Source organism: Natrix helvetica (genome assembly GCF_964273705.1).
Source record: "Natrix helvetica genome assembly, chromosome: 6".
Classification (NCBI taxonomy): domain Eukaryota; kingdom Metazoa; phylum Chordata; class Lepidosauria; order Squamata; family Natricidae; genus Natrix; species Natrix helvetica.
This window is the reverse complement of record NC_138553.1, coordinates 23423785-23449293: the sequence shown is the minus strand read 5'-3', so window position 1 is coordinate 23449293 and position 25509 is coordinate 23423785. Positions and strand designations below refer to the sequence as shown.

Below are 25509 nucleotides of genomic sequence, written 5' to 3'. Positions count from 1 at the left end.
TTTAGCAGACAATACAAGTAGTCCTCAACTTACAAGTTCATTTAGTGAACGTTCAGTTACAACGGCACTGAAAAAAGTGACTCATGACTAGTTTTCACTTTGCAGCATCCCCTTGTCACATCATCAAAATTCAAGAGTTGGAAACTAACTCATATTTATGAAAGTTGCAGTGTCCCAGGGACATGTGATCACTTTTTGGGACCTTTTGACAAGTAGACAATGGGAAAGCCAGATTCACTTAAGAACTACAATTCACTTAACAACTGTAGCAAGAAAGGTCGTAAAATGGGACAAAATTCACTTAACAAATGTCTCACTTAGCAACATAAATTTTGGGCTCAATTGTGGTCATTAAGTTGAGGATTACATGTATACCTAACCTTAAATATGTGCAGCAAGTAGTTTCTTGAACTGTGCAAGCACCTTGATGGGGCAACTGAAAAGAACAAGTCATCATTTATATAGTCTTTATATACATATTTTTATTCTTGTGTCTAACAGAAGTATTTTGATTCTACAGCTGAGCAAAATCCTCTATTCAACCTGGGTCTAAACACATGTATTAAAATGCGGGGGGGGGGGGGGGAACTAATTTTAACATTGGAAACTATAGAATCTAGGAATGAAATTCAAACATTTACTTGATGATAGAACTGCAGCAACTCCTTGTATTAACACTGCTCAAGTTATCAAGTTTTATTACTGTTAACTCAGATTATCTTCCATTCACAGAAAAGCATTGAATAAGGTAACAGAAACACCATGCTACAAGTAGAAGTTATTTACGAGGAAGCATGAAAATGGGCATAAAATATGTCTATTATGGCATGCAATGACTTCAGTTAGTATTGTACTCTTCTGCAAAGGTGCACATAGCTACTGTTTTATTGTCTTAGGCTTCTTGAAAATGACCAAATTTCTATTTCTCTCATTTATTTTACTTTAAATATTACATATGTGAAATTTGGCGGAGGGTGTAATTGGCTTAAAATTATCCAATCTGCATGGTAAAGATCTGTCAGAATTCAATTCCATTTAGCTCTCAGGATAGATGCAATCAGCAGGATGAGCAAGTCTCCCACTGTATATAAAACCATTACTTGCTCCTTGGTTAAAAATAGATGCTAACTAGCTTGATAGGAGTCATTCATTTTTGAGTATCTAATGGCTTACTTTATCTTAAAGCATCTCTGCAGGGTAATAACATCCCCTTTCCCTCCAGCAAAATGTAACCCAAATTGTGCTCTTCCATCATCATGAAGGGAATATATTACAATGGTTCACACAACAAAGCTTAAATGGTATTTTACTAAATCCAATGTATTTAAGACTTGTTCGGAGAAAAATTAGGAGGAATTGCTGCAAAAGTAAGACTCCCTAAGCTTTGCCAACCAGCTAAAAATAGATTCCATTAAGCAGAAGCTTGCCTTAACAGGCTAAGATTCTGGTACAGATTTTAGTAGAATAGGAAATAATTGAAAGATATCAGTTCTAATTAATGTGCAACCTTCAGAAAATAATTCCAATCGAAGTGTTTTCTTTTCCAATGTTTCTTCTGTTACAGAAGAATGTCACTGCCAAATTGAGTCTATACAAGTTTTCTTTACATCCAAAACTAGTAAATAAGAACTTCAATGCCCCATAGAACTGGTGTGAACATTTTAATTTTGTACACATGACAAGATTTTACACCAAGCAGTCAGTTAAATAGTACAAATTTACATTGTGAGGAATGTTTAAAAAATGCAACTTAAAAAAATTCTTCTGCCCAAAACCCTACGCCTCCCCCCAACATTTTACAGTGAAAAAACAAATTCAGTTCACATTCCTGCTTTATCCAAAACACAGGATAGTATTTGAGAGTGCATTTTACAATTCATCTTTTTCATCTGTGGACACCTGAAAGAAACAAAGCATATATTAAGTTAAATCTTGTAGATGTGCAGAATCCCCAATAAATCACTTTTAGATGTGTTCAACCCCCCCCCTTTTTTTACAGCATGTTTTAAAAATGGCAACTATCTCCTGCCTGTTCTCACTGTGGTTTCTTCATGAGACAGAAATTTTACAGCTTCCAAGTTTTGAGGGAAGGAGAGTGACAGCGATCCAGCAAGTGCAAGTTTATTATGACACTATTAAAAAGTTAAGCCACACGTAAAATCAAGTGAACACAAGGCCCAGAATGGTAGTGCTGGTGTTAAATACTGTAATGCTTATATCCTAAACTTCTGTCAGCTGAGACAAATTATACAGACAGAAAAGATGGTACCTTATGATACACATGTTATCTCCCCCTCCCCCAATTTTTCCTAACTATACTGACCGGTTTCTCTGTTTCACTGTCTTCAGTATCTTCCTCAGCTTCAATTTCCTCTTCTGGTTCTACTTCTTCAGCAACTTCTTCTAGTTCTTCAGGCTCATCTTCCACCTTTTAGAAATATTTAGCAAGACAAAACTTTATATAGTATTATATTTGACACACACATATATGACTATGAAACCCCTATCAATACAAAGTATGTTTTAGGTATCACTATACAACAAATAGGGCCATTGTTTCAAATATATTTCTTTACCAGATTCCGCAATGCCTTCAATAATGGCAGAACATAATTCCATTGCTAAGCAAGGCAGTTAAATTGTGTCTGATTTTACGACCTTTTTTTGCCAGTTAAATGAATCACTGCAGTTAAATGCAGCACACTATTAAGTGAATCTGGCTTCCCCCACTGACTTTGCTTGTAGGAAGCAGTTTGTGTAGGTCAAATGATCACATGACCCTGGGATGCTACAATCATCATAAATACATGCTGATTGTCAACAGCCTAATAACTCTTCAAAGTTACAACAGCACTTAAAAAAAGTGACTTATGACCAGTTCTCACATCTATGACTGTTATAGCATGCGACCAAACTTTGTATGCTGGCAACAAGCATGTGTTTACTATAGTTGCAGTGTCCCGGGGTTCTGGGATTGTCATTTGCAAACTTTCTAGAGAGCTTCTAGCAAGCAAAAGTCAAAGAGGTAGGCCATATTTGCATAACAACTGCATGGTTCACTGAACTGTAGTGATTTGCTTAACAACCATGGCAAAAAAGTCATAAAATGGGGCACAACTCACTTAACGTCCTTGCTTAGCAAAGGAAATTTTGTTCGATTGTGGTTGTAAGGCTCAAGGAGTACCTATAAAAGAGAATAGGAATGACAAGCAGACAACATTTTGAATCTGAAGTGTTAACCCAGAAAAAGAATATGGTCCCAAGAATTATTCTGGCACATTCAACTCAAAAGGTAAGTCATGAGTCTACCTCCTGCACGTATTACACTATCCAATTTTCACTAACCTTTTCCTCTGGGTCAATGTTCAAACTCAGGCGAAGCATTCGTTCTATCCTTTCTCCATATTCTTTTGTATCGGGCAGCAGATAACCTGATCTTAAGGTAGCAGTTTCAAGCAGAACCACAGCAAGATCTGCAACTACTTGATCTTCTTCATTTTCCTGGACCCCCCCAAAACCCAAACAAAACACCACAGGTTATTATAGAAATTGTTTAAGAATTTCCAGTTTGAGACTCATTAAGTCCCACAGGCTGCAGTGTTGAATTATTTTTTGCATTTCTTGTCTAAAATTTTAGAAGTGCAAAACTACATTAGATTCATCTGTAACTTTCAACATTCTTACCTGAACACGCCTGAGCATGTCTTTTATGAGTGGATGTTTAGGATTAATTTCAAATATCTTCTTTTGGCTTGCATAGTAACTAAAAAGAGATGACAATTTTAAAGGCAATTAGATATATTCTACTATCATGTTACAAGTTCTAGAAATATATTAAACAATTTTACTTAATGCTATTATACTAAAGAAAGAACCTTCATCTGACAAATCAGTAATTTAAATGAATACAGAATTGCAGTTTATAGAAAGACAAAAGTATTTTTGGTGCATTTTCATCTAAATTTAGCCACATTAAATGAGACCACCCATAGATTAAGCATGCAAATATTCAGATTACATTATATCACCTACAAACACACATCAATAATACAATTCCCAGTTTTCCCCTAGCAGAATTGTTAGTGCAGATTATTGGTGGAAAGGGACAGAAAGAAACATTACTTGATGAAATATAAAAAGCTGGGAATCCTCACTGATCTATCCACATGCACATAAACAGCATGGATCATCCATTTTGCATATATTTGTCAACTAAGACTTAAGTGACCAACTACCTATGCTGTATTATAGCAAAATCAAACAAATTATATTAGGTTCCAAATGAGGCCCAGAAATAATTATATAAATTATATATTACTTGGTAGCGATATCTTTCCCAGTCTGGTAAGCCTGAGCCTTCATGATTCTTTCCATATTGCCAGACCATCCATATTGACTAGCTACAAGAGCACATGGTGACTGGGTTAATCGCTGAGATAATACTGCTTTTTCAATCTAAACAGAAAGAAAAAGTAGCGTTAAGTACAAATAGAGCACACATTTTTGGAAGAATACCAAATTCTAAAATACGTACTTTGTCCTTTAAAGCTTTGTCTTTCATCCAAGTTAATAGGGGTTCATACTCTTTTTCTAAAGCCTCACGAGTTTCCTTTGACTTTTCACTTTCATCAAACTTCACTCCTTCTTTAGCAACATTCTGAAACCTTTTGTTGTCAAACTCTGGGAGAGCCTGAATGCAATATTCATCCACTGGTTCTGTCAAATATATAACTTCATAACCTTTCTTTAGAAGCCGTTCCACAAAAGGTGAAGATTCAGCCTACAAGATAAATTCAAAACATTTAGTATGACATAATGCTGTACAATTTTAGATGGAAATAATGCATTTACCACTGCAAATCATATTTATTGAACAAGATACCACCAATTTTCTGTCTTTATAGCTTCAAAAGAATGAACTGGAAATAGTTAGCTAGAAAATTACTTTTTACCTCTTTTCTACTTGAACCAGCCATGAAATAGATTTTATCTTGCTTCTCTTTCATTCTTTCTACATACTCATCTAGACTAGTAACGTTGCTTTCATGGTGAGAAGTCTGGAAACGAAGAAGTTTAGCTAGACGAGTCCGATTTGAATGATCTTCAATCACTCCAAGTTTGATATTTGTGCCAAATTCTTTCCAGAATGTGTCATTGTATTTTTCTTCAGCAATCTTTTTGATCATATCAAGTGTCTTCCGAACAAGTTTCTTTCTGATTACCTAAGCATTTCAGAAAAAGATATGTAAGAAAACATGATTAATCTTTTGATCCGTTTAAATGAACACCATTTTACAATCTGAGCAACTTCTAGATGTACTGACTTCAATTCATGGTATACCTAAATGAGAATTGCTGAGCATTCTAAGAGTTGAAATCAACTTATTTGGAAATTCTTTCCTTTTGTGGGAAATCTTGCAGGTAAATCTGAGAAAACAAACTATATTAACTTGTGGCCTTAGTTTCTATGTCATAATGTTGGCTCCTATGTACACTCATCCTCCTGTAACAGATGCCTTTAATATTTCGAATGTGCCCGGCAACCAGAAGAATTCATATTCCCCTGGCTATCACAGCATGAGCGGGAAGAGATAATACACTGTGATGGTATTATATAAATGACACAACTCATGTACTTTTCAGATATCACATTTATGCCCATCTCACAATTGAGCAACCCAATTTAACTATACCATTAGTATTGATCATGATCTTTCATTTTGGTATCAAAACACACTCTCTTCTTAAACTAGTTGAGAATAAAGTGATTCTCATCCTGTTCTTTAGCATGACAAATTTATATATAAGAGAACATCCACTTTGGCTTAGTGGTTAAAATATCAGTCTAGAAACCAGGAACTGAATTCTAATTCTGACTTGAACATGGAAACCAGCAAGGTGAGCCATTCATTCTCAGCCAGACCCACCCTCACAGAGTCATTATTGTGGGATAAATAGAATGAGGAAGTATTATGTTCATCGCTTTGAGACATTTATAGATAAAATCCATTATAGTGCATGGTCTTTTACCTTTGTTGTTCTTTAACCCACATATAGAGTAACTGAATCTACCACAAAGGACTGGATGCTAATGGGACTTGAAAGATTTCACTACCATCCTTGCTGAGTTAAGTAGGAAGTAAGAGAATATAAAAACAGGCCTAGATGGACTAGTCTTCTCCTGAAGACTAGCAGAAGCTACAGCATGGTAATTGACATACCTTTAGTAGTTTGTGCTGCTGGAGGGTCTCACGAGACACATTTAAAGGAAGATCATCTGAATCTACCTAAATTTAGAACAGGAACATTTACAGGGGTTTAGCAAAATAATAATAATTAAAAGGATACATTTTTAAATGGCTAGTGCATATTATTCCTGAAAATACTTACAACACCCTTGACAAAGTTAAGATATTTGGGCATCATATCATGGAAGTCATCTGTGATGAATACTCTACGGACATACAGCTGCAAAACAAAATTTTAACTGATTAACTTTTGCAAGACTATATCTACAACTTCTCTTGCTTTTTAAAAAGTTGGATCTGATTATTACCTTTATAAAGTCACTTTTCTTTGATCCATATTCATCAAATAATCCACGTGGAGCAGTGCTGGGAATAAATAAGATGGACTTGAATGTCACTTCTCCTTCAGCAGTAAAGTGAATGAAAGTCATTGGATCATCAGTTTCCTGGGGAAAAAAGCCAAATCTTAAATCCTCACTTCCAGAAAGGTTGAAAATAAACGCCTTACAAATATAAGTGGATATTTTACTCATTCCAACCAAAATATGCATGCTATGGAGAGAAGTATTTTTATTTTTGTTCCACATGAGGAATGCATTAGTACAGGACACAGCAAGCTCAGAACAGAGCTGTTTATATTTGCTCCCATTCTTTTTCCCATACCTGGTATTAAGAATTTTAATAGACATGATCTTAGATCAGTCCCAAGCTATAAAGGTAAACCCACCTTAGAAAATGTTTTGTAGAAAGCTTTATATTCATTTTCTTCCACTTCTTTAGATGGCCTCTGCCAAATTGGTTTTATGTCATTCATAAGCTCCCAATCCCAGACTGTTTTCGAAACCTGCAAGCATTTCCAAATTCATTCATTTACTCTCTGATAAAATGAAAGCATCAGTTTTTGACAAATTGATTTGATAAAATCTAAAAAAAGCTATGTTGTTAATTTGATTGAATAATGTTAGAAATCTTACCGGTTTTGTTTTGGGTTTTTTCTCTTCTTCCTCTTCCACAGCAGCTTCATCATCTGTCTCATCTTTGTCTTTTACTTCTTCATCTTCAATAGGCTCTTCTACAGTCTCAGTCTACAGAAAAATTGTATATTAATTCAAGTAATTTTTCAAACATGTTCTCATAAGCAATTAGGATACATAACAAGCGATTAATATAAACTTTTGTCTGAAACAGTATAGGGTTTTCTGTTTGAGCAGAGGGACAAGAAGACCTTCAAGGTCCCTTCTAACTGTTATTCTGTTCTGTTCTAAATTTAACTTGTACTTTAAGCAGTCAAAAACATAGATATTCCATGTAAATGTCATGTCAATTCATTTAATATTGATGCAGGTTTTTATATAGTTTTAATATAGAACTTGCTAAACTACTGGTAGTGCTGCATCTTCAAGAAATCATTAATTTGTAATCATACACTTGTAATTGACTGACTTTGCTGCAAAATGCAACTAAAAATAACAGGTGGGTATATGATTTTGAGTTCCAATCTATTCATATTTTACATCATGAAAAATCCTTACAAACTTCTGAAATTTCATTTACTTAACTTAGAGCCCTATTTTTTCCTATTAAAGTTGCCTGATTCATTTTTCCTTGTGCCAAGTATGGAGAATAATCCATTCTTTATAAATTTCATTTCTGAAAACTGATTATGACTAATGTATCTTTCTTTAAACTTTAAACATTATGCCGGTAAGTCGTATTACAAAGTATGTACCTTGCTACTCCATACATAAATAGGGAAGTTTATGAACTGGGAATACTTCGTGACCAGGTTTTTAACTGTATCTAGTTCAAGATAATCTGAAGCTTCTTCTTTTAAAACAAGGCTACAAAAAACAAAAACAAAAAGCAATTCAGGGCTGTATTAACTCAAAACAATTTTGGAAATTGAACTATTAAGCTTACAAAAAAGTTACTAAAAGTACAACAATGCAAATTATATTTTATATAGAACTGATAAGTTCTACTGCTAAAATATTTCAAACAAAGAGAGCTTTGACATTTCATATACTGTCTGTTCCTTTTATCAAATGTAATTTCATTTGGTGACAGTAGCACTAACTTCTTTTGTGATACTTTGATATAGATAACCATGTTAGGTTTGCTGTATAATATTGAACAGGAAATTTTACAATCAGGGAAGTTCAGGTTTTAAAAAAAACTACTGCTAACCTACTTTTTGGTCACAATCAAATCCTTCCTTTGCATGGAAGATAATGAAATACAGAGTGGTTTTAAAAAATGCAGTAAACTACATGAAATGGTAATTGAAGTCAAAGCCTCCAATAAAGAAATCTGGTCTTTATCACTAAATCTCTCCATGTATAACATAACTCCAGGTTGAGCATATAAAAAAAAAACAAAACTTATCAGAACCAAAGTTTAAAATGGGAAGATATTTAGCTGAGATTTTCTTGTCAGAAATACCTTGTAAGTCTTATGTTAAAGAATCATTTCTTTAGAAGATTAGCATTTGTCTAGTCAAACATACACAATTATAAAATTATTTATAAAAAAAATGATTCCATTGCATATAAAAAATCATTCCTTAATCAATCAGAGGAAATAGCAACTGAATATCACTATATCTATATAAAATAAAATTGGGATTAATACTAGATATAACTGCAGTAGATACAGCTAAAATATCACCCTAATTGAAGGATCTTTAATACCAATTTTAAGTATTACGCAACACCGAATCTTTCGTTAGACATTTTGTGTACTTTTGTTTGCAGATTTCATCAAAATACATTTCATTCAATAAAAATCAAATATGTATTTTCATTAATACATAGAAATATTAATAAAGATTGTAAAACTTACGTTACAGTAGTGCCTCGTCCCAAGGTATCACCCCGAGGATCTTCAATTACAGAGAACTCATTTGAATCAGATTCCCAGATGTGTTGACTGTCATTATTATGCTTTGAGGTAACAATAACCTTATCTGCCACAAGGAAGGCAGAATAGAAGCCAACACCAAACTGACCAATCAATTCAGAAGTTGACTGGTTTTCTTCCTGCATTTCACTTATTTTATTTAAAAATTCACTTGTACCAGATTTAGCAATGGTACCCAGATTTTTTATTAGCTCATCTTTGGTCATGCCAATTCCAGTGTCTGTAACATGGAGCATATTCTTCTCTTTATCACACTATAAAACAAAAATTAGTTGGATATGAATTTAACATGCCTGTTTAAATTGCCAATTTAATAGACATCAATTTTAATAATGCTGAACTGTATGTTAAATTGATAGTCTATAATGAACTGTAATTATAGACCTATCATAAAGCTGCTATAATCTTAAGAAAAAAGGGCATTCTGTTAAATGAATCTGTTGCAACAGGCTCCTCTCATCTATACTTTTCTGTAGTCAATCCCTTCCCAAAAATGTGAAAAAGTCATATTTGAATCTCTGCATTAACTACTCCAAATTATACAAAATATGTATTTAAAACAATAGAAGCTGAAATAATTTAAAGAAATATTAAGGGAAATCAGTAGCACCTTACCTTAATTTTTACTGTGAGTTCCTCATTACCAGAAAGAGCATTTTCATCAGTCAATGACATCAACCGTATTTTGTCTAGAGCATCAGATGCATTTGAAATCAATTCCCTCAGGAAAATCTGTAAGAAATTTTAGAGTAATCAGACATAATGACAGAAAAATTTATATCAAAACTTTTAGAAGGGTATATTAAGGCTTACCTCTTTATTTTTATACAGTGAATTGATAATAAGTTTCATCATCCTGTTTACTTCAGCCTGGAAGGCAAACTTTTCTGATTTTTCCCTAAGTTGTTTTATTTGTGATGCATTTAAACCATCCAATTGAATAGATTCCTCTTCCCTGCAGAGAACAAAAATCCATTTATGTATTATTAATCTTTTATTTTTCAGTAGTTAGCAAAATAAGAATTTGTTCTAGACTCGTGTGCTTTTGCTATAACTCCAGGTGAAGTCAAACACTAGCCTGCAGAAGGATTCCCCTGTTGTGTGTGAAGTTTACATTTTCTTTAAATTAAAACTCCCTCCCCTTTTTTCTCTCTTTGTAGTGTTTTATACATTCTACATACTACATTTCAACCTTCTTGGGTAGCTAAGACAATATACTTACTATAATCTATTCTAGCAGGATAGAGTATTTTGTTTTACAATTAATTTTCATGCAGCGGTTTCAGCAATTGTATTATGTCTACTTATGTTATAAATCTCCTGCACACTTTAATTTTTGGAAATTCATTAAGATAATGCAAGCAGTAGTAAAAGCACATAATCCTTCTTGATGATTTGGCCAAATTAATGAGAAACGAATATTTATCTTTCATTTATCAACAAGAAACTATTATCTTCCTGGAGACACTATACAAATTATTTAAGTATCAAAATTCTTGTAAAGAATTTGGTTGCATATCCCTCACATAATCAGTTATCCAAGCACAAAAGCAAATTATTCTGATATCAAAACTATTGTCTGTGAAAATACAGAATATAAAACCATGCCAATTTTCATAGCATCAATTTCAGCTATTTAATTTATCCTTTTCTCACAGCTTGAAAAATTTCAAGGACTTTTTTCATTTTTCAAACTAATTTTTCCATAATGCACTCTGAAAGAAACTATATAATCATTGGGTTTTCATGCAAGCTTTCCTGTATTAAATATATTTCAGGGAGCAATCTTCTTTTGGAAAAATAAGCATCTTTGTTAAAAGATTTAACATAATAGTAAATTTAACAAAGCACCTACCCTCCCAATACATAATGCCTTACAAAAATTTTTACAAGTTGTTTCGTGACTTTGAGAATAATTAGTCGTTTTCAAGCCCTAAGTTAAACTGGCAAATGTTCTCCTACAAGATTTCACTAACATTAGAATCTTTATATAAGTCACCAATATCCCACTAGATCAAAGTATTAGATCTGGATGGCAGGCATCCCTATTTAGAGGAGTGTCTCATTTTAATCAGTAAGTGGGACATGTGTTTGAAATATAAATTATAAAGCCTGGTTTAAGCATTTTAAAAAACAAACCTCTGAACAACTTCATCATCTGTCCGAGATCCCTCTCTGCTTTTACCCAAGTCATCTTCGACAGTGCCATCCACATCAGGATCATCAGCCTGGGCAGAGGCTGTACAAATGGTAATTTGAACAAGTTAGCTCCACACCACCATTCAAAGTAAAACTGCCAATTCGTCCATACACCCAGCATTGAGGATCTCAGAATGCTTGAACAAGTAAGTGCAAAAAAAGGAAAATGGTGCAGTTCACTTTTCCCATTAGAAAGCTGCTGAAAATTAAAATGGGGAGCCAAGTCAGCAGTGTCATTTATAGGGTCATAAACAACGGGGCTCCTACCCATTTAATACAAAATCATATTTCATAGCAGACATTAGGGTGACACGACGGGGGGGAAATGTTAAAGCCCCTGGAAAGACTAAGCACCCTTTCAAACTCTTTCTGAATAAGCAAAGTAGATTTCTAAACCGTACTCCCAGGACAGAAGCTTAAGTCAAGTCTCTTAGCATAGTAAAAGATGGGGAAGCCGTATCCAGCCAGCATAAATCTGACATCAGCGTCCCTTCCTGGGACCATTTGGGTAAACTCCCTACTTTAATCTCCGGCCAGACTCCCACAAACGGAAAGCGGCCTTGCGGGGCTTGAAAAGTTTTAGAGCGCTTTGATGTTCAACCTGTTCAACTCGTTACGTTCAGTTCAAAGGATTTTCACGAATGTTCCAGGAGTTCAAAGGTTTTTCATTAATGTTCTTCCAGGAGCGCTGGAGGAACCCTCAAGCTACCGGTCCGCCCCTCACTGCCTCCGCTTTCTCCCCTACCCCGATAGGCAGCACAAATGCGCCTTCGGGACGCCCCTTTAAAAACCCCGCATCCCACAAACCGGGGACAATTTCTCAGAAGGGCGACTCCAACTGAGCTTCCACAAAGCCACAAATCTCCTCGGGCCAAAAAGGCGCCTCAGTTTTTACAATCTCCCCCCCGCGCCATTTTAAGTTCCTTGTCCCAGAGGAAAAGAGGCACGAAGGGAAAATACCCAACCCCCTTCCCTCGGCGACCGAGGCAGTCACGCCAAAAGCCGTACAAGGGCGGCAGGAGAATCGACTGAGGTAAAGAAAGTTGACACCATTCTCTTTTTCCCTCCGCCACGCAGGGAATATTCCAGAAGCCGCCCCCCACGCGCACTCACCAGCCAGCAGAAGGAGGCATAAAAGGCCAAGTCCCCACAGTTGCTTCATCTCAATATGGTGCCCGGAACGGAGAGAGAGATGCAGATTCGTACCGGCCTTCTATGTGCCTTCAAGGGCAATCAATTAAGCGAAACCACTACCCCACCCCTCCCTCCCTCGTGGAAGCACCGGCGCGGGTTTTAACAGTTGAGCCACTAACCAAGGCCAGCCCGACCCCCAAGCTTATCACTACCACACGCAGGGGGCGGGGGCGAAAGCCTCTCGGCCGCGCCAATCGGAGCGTACCACGCCAAACACAGAGCCAATGGCAAGAGCGGAGGGGGTAGGCGGAGCTTTCTTCCTGCCAATCGTTGTCTTCCAGGTGAAGTTTCCCGGCGTCAAAGCGTGGCTGGGCTACATTGGTTGTTGCTATGCGCGATGGCCAACCACGGTTAAAGGCGGGAGTAGTAGGCCTTGGTTTGACTGTTTTCCATTCATTTTTTTCAAAATGTATCTCTTGGACTATGTTGCCAACAGCATGTGATATTAAGTGTGAGACTGGGCATCATTTAAAGAAAAATAAAACACGCACGTTCCACTTCTCCTAGAACATTCCAGAGAGTTAGCAAAAAAGCCCACCCGTTTCCATAACGACGTTAATTTCCGTTTTTTTAATACTCCATAGCAAATGGAAGCTAAGAGTAGGTAGAAATTAGCAAAAACATTTTTATTTCACGCATTTTTCTGACTTTGTGGCTCAATGGACAAAGCGTGACAGCTACATTTTAAGAATTATTATTTAAAAGGAATTCTGCAACTTTTCCCAGCTTGCCATGCTCTTCGCGTCATAAACCCTCGCGTCGTAAATGCATGGGCGCTCCTGGATGACGTCATACTGCTTTGCGTGTTGGAAACCGCCTTCGTGTGTTGCATGATGGGAATTGCAGTATATTCGTTATGAGAACGGGTTTACTTCTGTTCTTATGCAGATTGGCGGGGTGATGGGAGCTGTAGGCTATGTATGAAAGGCATCAGGTGGACTGACCCAAAAATGCTTCATGAAGTATCTGAAGGAATGAAAAAACTAAGGTTTTGAGCTATGAACTGATTATTTTTATAACAATACTTTACAGTCTACCTGAATAGCCCTTTGAAGTGATTTCCAAATAATGTAAGTACTTGTAAATAAAAGGGCAATAAATATTGTTTAAATGTTTGTCAAACTTCTAGATTCTGTCCTGCAGGACATTTGGTGATAATCGTTCTGCAGGAGAAAGGATTAGAAGAACAGGTGAATAGGGGTAGTTGTTGCATGCATGCTGACAAACACTTTTGATCTTTGTTGCATAGCAAGCATATTAAAGAAATTTGAACACCCAATAGTTCTTTTTTCAGTTTCCAAGTTGCTAACTGGAAAACAATGTTATTTGAATTGTGCTTATCTAAAAGGAAGATGATATTGTGTTTAAGTTAAACACTGCTTGAAGAATAGACGAGTAAAAAATCTATGTTACAAGATTTTGAATGAATCCAACATTCAATCATTCAAAAATTGAGTGAATCAAAAACTGTTTTATAAGTAGATTAATTAGTCTTCCCTCAGGTAAATCATATGTTAAATTTTAGGATCTGGTGCTTCTACAATTTCCAGCTTTCTATGACTGTATTTCACTTATTTTACGAATCTTGTGAATAATAATGGTTATTTTCTGAGAGCTGAATGCAATAAAATTTAATTTTAATGTATGCTGATTAGTGTACATTTAAAGTTACAATAAAGTTTTTATTCTATTTTGTTTGTAAGAAAAAACAAACAATAGAACTGTAAGGTCCCAGAAATTTCCCTGAGCCACTGAGATGCCAAAGAGAATGAGATTGGAGAGGAAGCTTGCAAAAAATAACAGTTTTTATTTTTGGCCAAAGCTTAAAGAGCTGGGTGACAAACTATTTCCAAAACATAGGCAAAAGCACATAAGGAATAGCCACACCCATGCAAGAGTGGCTCAGTGTATTATATACAATTTACCCCATTGGAAACAAAGTTTATCCAATTACAGACAAAGGTTTGTTACCAATGTGGGTAACAACGTGGGTCTTTATCTTCAAAGGTTTCTTTGTTCAGGCGCTGTGTCTGTTTATTTTATTTATCGTGCATCCCTATAGACGTGTCTCTATGTTTGTGGGGGTGTTCCCTTCCCTGGCCAAGTTGTTTATTCAGCAGAATGTTTTCAGGTAACTCCCTGCTGTACTATCTATGAGGCACAACATTCCCTACTCTGGTTCCTTTATCTATGGGGCCTGATATTCCTGGGTAATGATTTCTTTTATATTTTCAAGGATGTGCCTAGCTTTGAAGCAAAGAACAGAAGTGAGACACAGAAGCCAAATAACAAGTTTTGCACTAATGCCAACCAATATCAAGGTTACAATTTACTAAACTAGAATTAATTCCTAACTAATTTCTGACAGTATACAATAATATAAGCAGGAGCCAATAACAAAGCTCAATTCATAAGAAATGATTTCTAGCAGTATATCATATCAGAAGGATCCAGCAAGTATTGGTTTAATCAGTAACAAATATATAGTAGAATAAGCAATGACAGAAGCAAATAGCCAATATTGGTTTGATCACTATGTTTCTTCAGAACAATATAGATCCACTTCTTGTTCTGTTATTTGAAGAATTGCATCCTCCTACCCAGCCTATTACCCCACTGATAGTAAACACTGATTCTAGATGTGCAAAAGAAAAAGATGCCATTTGTCAATTGCATCAGGCCATATTATTCCTAGATTACAAATTGAAAATGACATCCATATTTGAGGCAAGAAAGTTTTAAAAAAATAAAAATCTGATATGAAAATGTGAGAGAGGATGAGATATCCAAGGAATACATCTACTGTGTCAATATCTTTCTGTGTCTTTTTCTCTGAACACAAAGCATTATTTTCTTTTATATTTTGGGCTGTTTTATCCCATCAATTTTACTTAAATATCATATTTAATATCATACCTCACTGATTTAGTTTGGTGGCAAATAAAGAACCCCTGTCTCTTGAATTTCACTAAAAAAATATCCACGTCTATTCCTCTAAAATGAATATTCTGACTATATATTATTCAAAATGTTGTTTGTATCATATAAACATTAATAAGATTTAGTCAGATGTTGAAGATTTTTATACACACACACACACACACACACACACACACACACACACAGCTGTGTGTGTGTATGTTCCAGCATAACTCTGGAACACCTTGAGCAATTTCAACCAAACCTGGTACACAGATGACTCTCTCTGGAAACAAATATTGAGGAGGGTAAGACACCCCTAACACCCCTCGTGTGTGTGTGTGTGTGTCCATGTCCACATGTTCCAGTATAATTCCAGAATGCCTGGGCCGCTGAAATGAAAAGGTTTTAATTGTATCTATAGTGTCAAGTCACAGTATTTTTGACAGCGATAGCGTACATTTTGGATTTCAGTTCTGTTAAGGTACAGCCTGTTGTGCCTTAAAATGGCTTCTACTGTACAGCACAGTAGAGTTGCCATGGTAGTGGCTTCGCAGTACTCCATAAGGGGGCTTCCTCTAATGTAGGATTGGGATAAATACGTACCCAGGCTATGCCGGGTTATCAGCTAGTTAAGTATAAATTTGCAAAGTGATTAAAGCCAAGCTGTATATAATAGTAGTATTTACACATCAATTCAATATACTGTATCAATTACCAAATAGCTTCTCTAGTTAAGAAGATTCTTGCCAGCTAGATGGGCAAACTACAACTTGCACCTTTTATATCTGTATAAAATTATGTTATCTGACATGAAGTGTTATACAAGCCATGAATACAGAATTAACTCCACATCTTTTAAACACAGAGAAGTGTTGCCTTTATTTGCATATGTTCATCCTGATTGTGTTTTTTCCTCCTGTGAACATAAGTTGCAACACCATACAGCAAAACATCAAATGTAGAGGTAATATATCATGAGAAACCTCTGTGTGGAAAAACATTAATTACAATTTCCCTTCAATCCATTGGAATTGAAAATGTACACCCCTTTTCAGTTTAGGAATTCAAATTAAACCATCTTTAATAAAAGCTCTTATTCAGTCTCTGATTAAGGTTATCCAGTGGAGAAAACTGCATATTGGTATTGGTTCTACAGTCAAACTCCTCTTAAAATTAGTTGGTTTTTTCTAATATTTGCCTGGTATATGCCTACCTGCAGTTTAGATTGTTATTCCATATTCATTGTGTTGGCACAATGCAGAACAGAACTTGGTCTTTGACCACAAAGTTTCACATTCTTTCAGATTCTTCAAAGTGCTAACAGTCTTCTCTTTTTAAGGCAAAACATAGCAAGTTCTCTCAGGTTTGTTTTTTTTAAAGACTGGTTTCAGTCCGCAGATCACCCACTGCACCTGTTCCAGTTTATCTAAATTTTCTTAAAACACGATTGCACATTTCTTTGAAACTTGGCAGGACCTTTTACTCAATATGTTTAGAGCATGTTTCTCAACCTTAATAATTTTTTGATGGGTGAACTTCAATTCCCATAATTCTAAAATATCCTTTGTAGGGAATTCCAGGAGTTGAAATCCACTCATCTTAAAGTTGCCAAGGTAGAAAAACATTGGTTTAGAGCAGAGGTCCCCAGTCCTTGGGCTATGAACCAGTATCAGCCTATGGCCTGTTAGGAACTGGACCACACAGCTGGAGGTGAACAGTGGACAAGCTTGCAAAACTGAAACCATCCCGTTTGCTGGCCTGTGGAAAAATTGTCTTCCATGACTCTGGTCCCTGTTGCCAAAAAGTTTGCAAACTGCTGGTTTAGAGGATACATCATTCTGTAACAGACTGCTTTATAGCTGTGTAGGTTATATAGAATCTGGCAGCCTCTCCCCACTTTCTTTCCTATATGAAGTTAACTGATACTATTGTACTATTTAGGCCAGCAACAGCCCATCAATGTCATGGCCAGGAGTCTTTTTACCCTTCTGGAATATTCCTAGCTTGTATTCTATTAACAACACAAATTTCTATTCTTGCAATGTGCTAGGAAGGCATATGTAGGATGAATGACTAGAGTTATTGCAGTTTATTTATTTATTTATAAATATATATGCTCTGCCCAGTCTCTTTCCAAAGCGACTTTTTCCTTTTCCAAGTTATAATCAGAGATTTGTTTAGTATTGGTTTATCATCCTGTGCGCGTGCCATTATTGTTTTAAACTATGCCATCTGGCTTAGCATGTTTAAACTCACTATGGCCTATTCAGCAAACTATGTCCTAGCTTGATATGAATTCAATTAAAAGTATGGGTGAATCTTAAAAACAAGAAAATGTTTTCTAAGATACTTGATATATGAAGTAACACAACAAAATGTTACTTCATACTAAAACAGGAAGTGCATGTAAGTAGATTGCATTATCTGTGTTTCATGCTTTCATAATAGTATTTATAAGGCATTCAAGAGGCTGAATTATCCAACAAATAAGATTAATAGAGCCAGTGTTAGCCTACAGCAAAAGCCATTCCATCTTATAATTAAATCCGCACTGGATAATGACACTGAACCTGCAGGGTGACAGGCATATACTTGCATGCAGACAACCATCCAAACTAAAACAAATTCCCACAAGCAACCAGAAACAACAGAAAAACAACTCTAACATGGGAAACAGATTCTGCAGAAAACTCAGATGTCTATTTTGTCCCAACATCTTCATCAAGAGCATGATCCCTGGTTGTTTCTCACCCAAGATTAAAGAAGTGTTGATATGCTCTACTCATAATACAGGGGTGAGCAATTAATTTTCCCAAGGGGCCACTTGAGAAACTGGGACTGTTGTGGAGGGGTGAGCCAAAAAGGCTGTGAAGATGCATAGATGCACACGAATTGGAAAAAAAAAAAAAAGCAGATGCGTTCAAAACAAGGGACCTCATATGGGTTGGACAGGGACAGCCAAACAGCTGAATGTGGCCCTGGGCCATAAAATGCCCAGGTTTGCTCTAATTGTGATATATGCCAACATCTGCTAGCAATGTTTTTGTGGATTCTACGTAGGAGAAAGAGAATGGACTTCATACAAAAGAATGAATGGACAAAAACTTGACATCAGGACTCAAAGAAGGACAAAATAACACAACATTTTAACTTCCCAAGACATTCCAAAACAGCTTTTGAGGAACAAATAAATTGTACCAGCACAATCAAACTAGCGATTGCTGAGTTGCTGAATGCATCAGCAGGTTAAGGCTATCTCAGAAGACCTTAAAAAGCACAAAAGTTACAATTGTTAATTGATAGGATGCTTGATATAACCTGCATTTGAATAACCACTCTTTCTTTCCTTCTTTTCTGTCCCCATCTCCTCCTGATTTAAATTGTGTGTGTGTGTGTTTGTGTGTGTGTGTTTTCTCCTTCATATGTGTATTGGTTTAGTCAGTCAGTGCATTTGATGAAGTGAGCTATTAAAAGCTTACACCTTTTAATAAAATTTATCAGCCTGAAAAGGTGCGACCAGATTCTCTCTGAATTCAGGTGACCTATGTAAATAATTCTAATGGTTTGTCTAAGAATATTTTAGAGCTGTGTCCCTTGTGTTATAATCTGTGCTATGTGGAAAAACTAGACTCCTAGGCTTCAGAATATACTCATGGTTCAATATGTTGTGTACGAGATTTTCCTATCCTATTTTTTGCAGTGCCTACTGTTAAAGTGTCTTAGTTTACTTACTAGCTCCAGTGTAGGCAGATATATTTCTGTTATGAAATATCATTAGTTTTTCATCAAAGTTATTTTCTTGGTTTAAAAAAAATTAGGGAGAATTTGACTGAGAATATAACTGCATTTTTGTAAACTATTTATGCATCCAAGAGCTGTCCCATGCCCATTAGGTGGAGCCATAAAGCTTACATAGATTCTGCTACACATTAAATATTGTCAATGGAAGAAGATACACGAAGTAGGAGAATTAACGGTAAGTAAGGAGAATTAAAATTATTAGTGGGGACATACTCTCTCTCAGCTATACCTATAAAGGTATTTAGAATGTCAAACCTATTGAAAGAGCAGGATAGTTGGAAGATATGGCGGCCTTTGTCTCAACAGAAGGAGGAAATGGGGGATGAAAGATAATACTGAACATTTCATGCATGTATGAATGTGTGTATACTGTTTGGTGCATACATAATGCATACTGATAGTGTTGTGTGAATAATATGTTGCCAGTTGGTGTTTGCAGTCAAGTGCATGTGGAATGATCACTATTCCAGCCGGACAAGTCTACCATTTTCCAAAATTCTCCATTCCATCCTTTCTGTGTCCTGATTTTACATACCTTCTTACTAGTCAGCATTCCATCCCCCATTATAATGCTTTATTTTATTGGCTGTTTTAATTATTTATTAGTTGTGATAATAGCAGCAATTATTGTTATTGTTATTGCTTGTAAAGATCCTATCTTTACAGTTTTTAGAAGATTTCCCCCAAGTGATGCCTCTTTCTGAGGCTTTATTATTGGAGGATGATCACACCAATTGACCTCGTAAGAGGAGAGCTGTGTCAGTCTGTGGGGACAAACTATCAGGAGTCTGATGGCAAGTTTTATGACCAACAAATGTTATTCAAAGCTGTACATTTACAAAAGCCTATGCAGTTTAGTAGAATACAATGCTACCAAGTCTCCTGATTTTTTTCTCACATTGGCTGAGTTTACATATTATGCTATGCTATAGTTGGCTTGGCATGATTTGTGTACAGACCACAATTATCTGTGTTCATACATTATGCTATGCCATGATGAGTTATATTCCACAATGGATGTTTTTGTATAATATATTAAGCCAAATTCTAGGAGACCTCCTTATGGTTGGATTTTTAGATCACACTAAGCCAAAATATGATGCATGAGGGAGCCTAACTGTTGCAGCATGGAATCTCTGGTTTATTATGGTTTACTTTGTTATGTTTTACTTTGCAATGCCAATACAGCCAATCGTGATTAGCAGAAAGGTAAACATTACAGTGCCCATGGATACCAATCTACTCCAAGATATCTCACTGGTTCACTGGTTCATTCGCTGATATTTTGAACATTTTCAATTTAAGAAGTAGAAGTGAATAGGTTAACTAGAGGTAGAAAAGCAATGGCCTCTAATGTCATATTTATTTGCAGGAGGGCTCATTTTGAGGGGGATCATTTTGCCTGCTCATAAATGGATATTTTGTGATTGGCCAGGCTTAGCATGGTTACCATTTTGAGAATAGATGGTCTCCCATGAATGTCATATTGTGAGCCCTCAACTTCTTACCCAATTATGGTGGCTCTAGCTTGCCCTTACTATAGCATCATGTGTGAAGGTAGCTTATGTTAAAGTATAACATGTCCAAAGTTTCGGAAAATAAGCTTGCTTAAATGCACAGAATAGGCTCAAAGGCTCATATGTCTCATTTATATTGTTTCTTGCTCTTACACCAATCTGTTTTTTTTTAAGCTAAGGAGGTGCCAGATGGCAAATATCATTGTTCTGCAGGGATATTTGGGCATAATTTTATCCAATTTGTACTTCCATGTCAAAGTAATGGATTTAAGCATACAGTTTTACATAGGATTTTGCACACCTTTCATTTTGTTTTCTTTTTATGGGTTCAATTTGGATTCTGCTCATTCCAACCAACCCTGGCTGTGTGAAGCTGTTTTGGAGAACACCATGGATAATCGTATCTTATTTGGGCCGCAAAAATCTAGATGTTCACTAGAGGGCAGCACAGAGTTTTCAGTGTCTCTTTTTGCTTTCCAGCCATCATCTGGATTTGTGTGGCCCAGATATGGTAGGCTGACTACTTATATCCTGTATCATTTTTATTAGTAGACAAATGGGAGAAAAATGGGAAAGGGGAATAACAGGTAAAGTAATGGGCAAACAGCCATTTTATGATCCCCCCCCCCTCTTCACATTTTATGTATTGGCCATTAATCTTGGTTTGGTTTGGTTTTTCTTCCAAGGAGAATGATTTAGTGGTTTAATTTGTGGAGGGAAATTACTCTTAGAACTCTGTGCCTCTTCTGGCATTGACAGTTATTTGCCTGGCTTTATGACACTATTTAAATCATACTTGGAACAGCCTGTTCTAACTAGCTGTATCTTTTTAATTTAGTGATATAATTTCTGGAAGGAAATTATGTTAGAATTATATGTCTCTTCTTCCATTAAGGGCTATTTATCCAGTTAATGCATAATTCTAATTCCATCCTCAATGAGGAACGATTGGAATGCTTTGGGATAAGTAGTTTGCAACCAAGATTATTAGATATGGTTGTGTAGGCTTAAGTGTAACCGCGCTTGCTGGAAACCAGATGATTAATAGTCCTTGTAAGGTTGGAACCATTTATAGCAATAGATTTGCTATGTTTTACCATTTGACCTGAAAAGTATGCCAAGAAGCATGACATCTGTAAATCTGTTGACACAGTATTTTGGTTTTCTAGAATAGAGTTCAGCTAAGCACCTGACTTCACAGGAGGTCTGTTGCCAAGGACAACATATTTTGTAAACCACCAAGTGCCCTAAGATTGTGATGATCTAAAAATCTAATAAATAAAACATTAAATTTCTTCATTTCCATACTGCTGTATATAGAAGCTGGATTGATAAGTCCGCCTAGAGCAGTGATGGCTAACCTTTTCAGGAGCGAGTGGCCAAAAAAACGTGCATGCATGCGCAAATGCATGTGCGTGTGCCCAAACCACCAAAATGTAATGCGTGTGTGGCCCCCGTGTGCCCTGCCCCCTGCGCATGCTCATGCCTCCCGCACACACCCTGCCCCCCTCATATGCACCTTGCTCCTGTGCATGCATGCACATACACCCACACTCTACACCCCACCCCATGCACTTGTGTGGCAGAGACCCAATGATCAGCTGGCCGGCAGGAACTGTGCGCGCATGCGCAGTGGAGCTGAACTAGGGTGACGGCTCGCGTGCCAACAGAGAGGGCGCTGTGGCACACTCTAGGCCTAGAGTTACCCTTTGGTAAGATGGGCAGTCAATACATTTTATAAAATAAATAAGTACTAAATTTATGTTGGCTTCTCTGATTAAGGATAAAATCTTACACATAGTATGTTTACCTGTGAGTAAACCATGCTGGGCACAAGAAAACCTATCTTTGAGAAGTCATACTCAGAGCTGCATGGTTTTGTTGGCTAAGAAGTAAAAACGTTACAATGGTAGAGGTACAGTATGTTTATTCCTATGTATGAATTTCAGTTTTCTGTCTCTCTGCTATGAAAACATCTTCATTATTTTAAAACTATAGTCATACTGAAAATAACATCCATTGCTATTAATTTTTTTAAGTCCAGATATTTGCATACGTAAAAATAAATGCAGGTTCATTTTTCTTATGTAAAAACTCCCACTTATTCTCACATCCATATATTCCATGCAAACTCAAAACCTAGCTGGCTAGATCAGGTTTGAGCTCCAGAAGAAAGGAAGTGGGATGTTTTTATCTCTGTGATAGTTTCCAGGGATTATGGGTCCCATACAATCTGACATTTTCAATCAGCTTCTCCATCAAACTTCGGCCATCCTGGCACTTCCCTCATATATGTTGGTACTTTCTTACTGGGATGTAATTGCAAGTTCATATGTGAACTCTTGTTTTGGGGAGCATATTTTGAAACTCTTCGTTCTACCTGGTGTAAAGGGTGAAATCTTCCTGAGTAAATTCTTCTTTTTGGCTTGCTTTGTGTAACATATTTTTCACACACGTCTATTCAAATATATATGCCACCGAGCTTACGCATTATCACTGAATCATAGAATTATACATTGCCATTAAATGCTAATGACAGTGGTATCAATATACTGAGGCCAATCAGTTTGATGTACTGCTTAAGGCATCAAAAAGAGGGAGAATTATGAGTTTTGGTGCCATCTTATCTACAAAGGCAGCCAAATGACCTTGGGCCAATTATTCATTCTCATCCCTAGGAAGCAGGCAAAGGCAAACCTCTGAAATGTGGTTAAAAAAAGTCACAATGACAGCAGTGTCATTAACGGCCCACCCCTTTATGTACTGCACAGAAAAAGGAGAAGTCATGGCCACTACCTTGATTTTTATATCCCCCTGCAGATGCCCCTAGTATCATATTAAGGTAATAAATCTAAATCTAAAGTCTACACGACTAATAACAAAGCACCTTCTGAGATAAGAGCTTTCTTTAACATATATTCTACTGTAATAAACAAAGCTATGACTCTATGTACATAACCACGAAACAGGGTGTCTAACAATACAGATTGTACTTGACTTACAACAGTTCACTTAGTGACCAAAGTTACAATGGCACTGAAAAAAGTGATTTATGACCATTTTTTCACACTTACAACCTTTGCAGCATCCCCATGGGCATGTGAGCAAAATTCAGTCGCCTGGCAACTGATTCATATTTATGACGGTTGCTGTGTCTTGTGATCAACTTTTGCAACCTTCTGACGAGCAAAGTCAACGAGGAAGCCAGATTCACTTAACAACTGTGGCAAGAAGTGTCATAAAATGGGGTAAAACTCACTTAACAAATGTCTCATTTAGCAACTGAAATTTTGGGCTCAATTGTAGTAGTCATAAGTTGAGGACTACCTATATTGGTAATATAATTGAGTATTAATACAAATTAGTTGATGGTCTATTTTCTGCTCTGGCAATAATGGGGCTACAAGCAGTTTGTTGTCCTATGTTGTTAGGTACAATAATCTTTAAGCATACCTTATCAAGGGTGTGACCACTTTCAGACCATTGATGGTATCCCACCCCTTATACAATGTTTTGCATATCTGCCCATGTGGCAGTGCATTGGACCATCCAAATTGTAATGCTTAGCAGTAGGAACACCTTATTTTAAAAGGTTTGTCCTACAGCATGACAATGTAGGACAATTTCATAAATATAAACGTGTTTTTGCAATTTTACAATTCTATTCGCTCTTCCTTGGTGATCGTAGTTGGTGAGTCATTCTTATTTTTGAGCTTAACTTTCCAAATACACCTAAGCAGTGCTGATTACTACACAGTTGTTTCATTTCAAAGCCTGCACTCCTTCATGCCTGTGTAAATCTACAGGGAGTGCTGATTTAATGACTGCAGTAGGCACCAGCGACTTGGTCATTACAATACAATACAATACAATAGTAGAGTTGGAAGGGACCTTGGAGGTCTTCTAGTCCAACCCCCTGCCTAGGCAGGAAACCCTATACCGTTCCAGACAAATGGCTATCCAACATCTTCTTAAAGACTTCCAGTGTTGGGGCATTCACAACTTCTGGAGGCAAGCTGTTCCACTGATTAATTGTTCTAACTGTCAGGAAGTTTCTCCTCAGTTCTAAGTTGCTTCTCTCCTTGATTAGTTTCCACCCATTGCTTCTTGTTCTGTCCTCAGCTGCCTTGAAGAATAGCTTGACTCCCTCTTCTTTGTGGCAACCCCTGAGATATTGGAACACTGCTATCATGTCTCCCCTAGTCCTTCTTTCTCTTAAGCTAAACATACCCAGTTCCTGCAACCGTTCTTCATATGTTTTAGTCTGCAGTCCCCTAATCATCTTTGTTGCTCTTCTCTGCACTCTTTCTAGAGTCTCCACATCTTTTTTACATCGTGGCGACCAGAACTGAATGCAGTATTCCAAGTGTGGCCTTACCAAGGCAAAGTGATCACTAAATGAAATCACAACTGTCGAGAGAAGGCAGATATACGTGGCCCAGGGTAATGTTGCAGAAGGTTTATTCTTCCAAGCATTCAGGCTTGTGATGAAGCTCATCCTCAGGGAATTTCTCTCTCTCTCTCTCTCCAGAATCTCTGCACTGGGCTGTTCTAGTTGTATTTATATGTTGCCTGATTGTGTGTGGCTTTTAGTTGTTAATAGCTGGCCATCGGCACTGCAGTTAACAACTAAATGCCACACACAACCTGCTACTATATAAATGCAATCTACAGAAAGAGAAGTTCCCTGAGGATGGGCTCCAACACCA

General features: G+C 36.6%; 1 protein-coding gene across 1 annotated transcript; it reads right to left on the bottom strand.

Moving 5' to 3' along the window:
• Window positions 1–1644: 1644 nt before the first annotated feature.
• On the bottom strand, window positions 1645–12696 carry HSP90B1 (heat shock protein 90 beta family member 1). The gene is made up of 18 exons (XM_081958486.1): window positions 12480–12696; window positions 11307–11406; window positions 9981–10122; window positions 9783–9899; window positions 9090–9421; window positions 7978–8089; window positions 7223–7333; window positions 6976–7092; window positions 6557–6694; window positions 6391–6468; window positions 6222–6287; window positions 4953–5222; window positions 4535–4780; window positions 4319–4455; window positions 3685–3763; window positions 3346–3501; window positions 2324–2428; window positions 1645–1899 (listed from the first exon to the last, which is right to left on the bottom strand). The coding sequence occupies exons 1-18, from the start codon at window positions 12526–12528 to the stop codon at window positions 1870–1872; spliced, it is 2385 nt and encodes a 794-aa protein (XP_081814612.1). The 5' UTR covers window positions 12529–12696; the 3' UTR covers window positions 1645–1869.
• Window positions 12697–25509: the final 12813 nt, after the last annotated feature.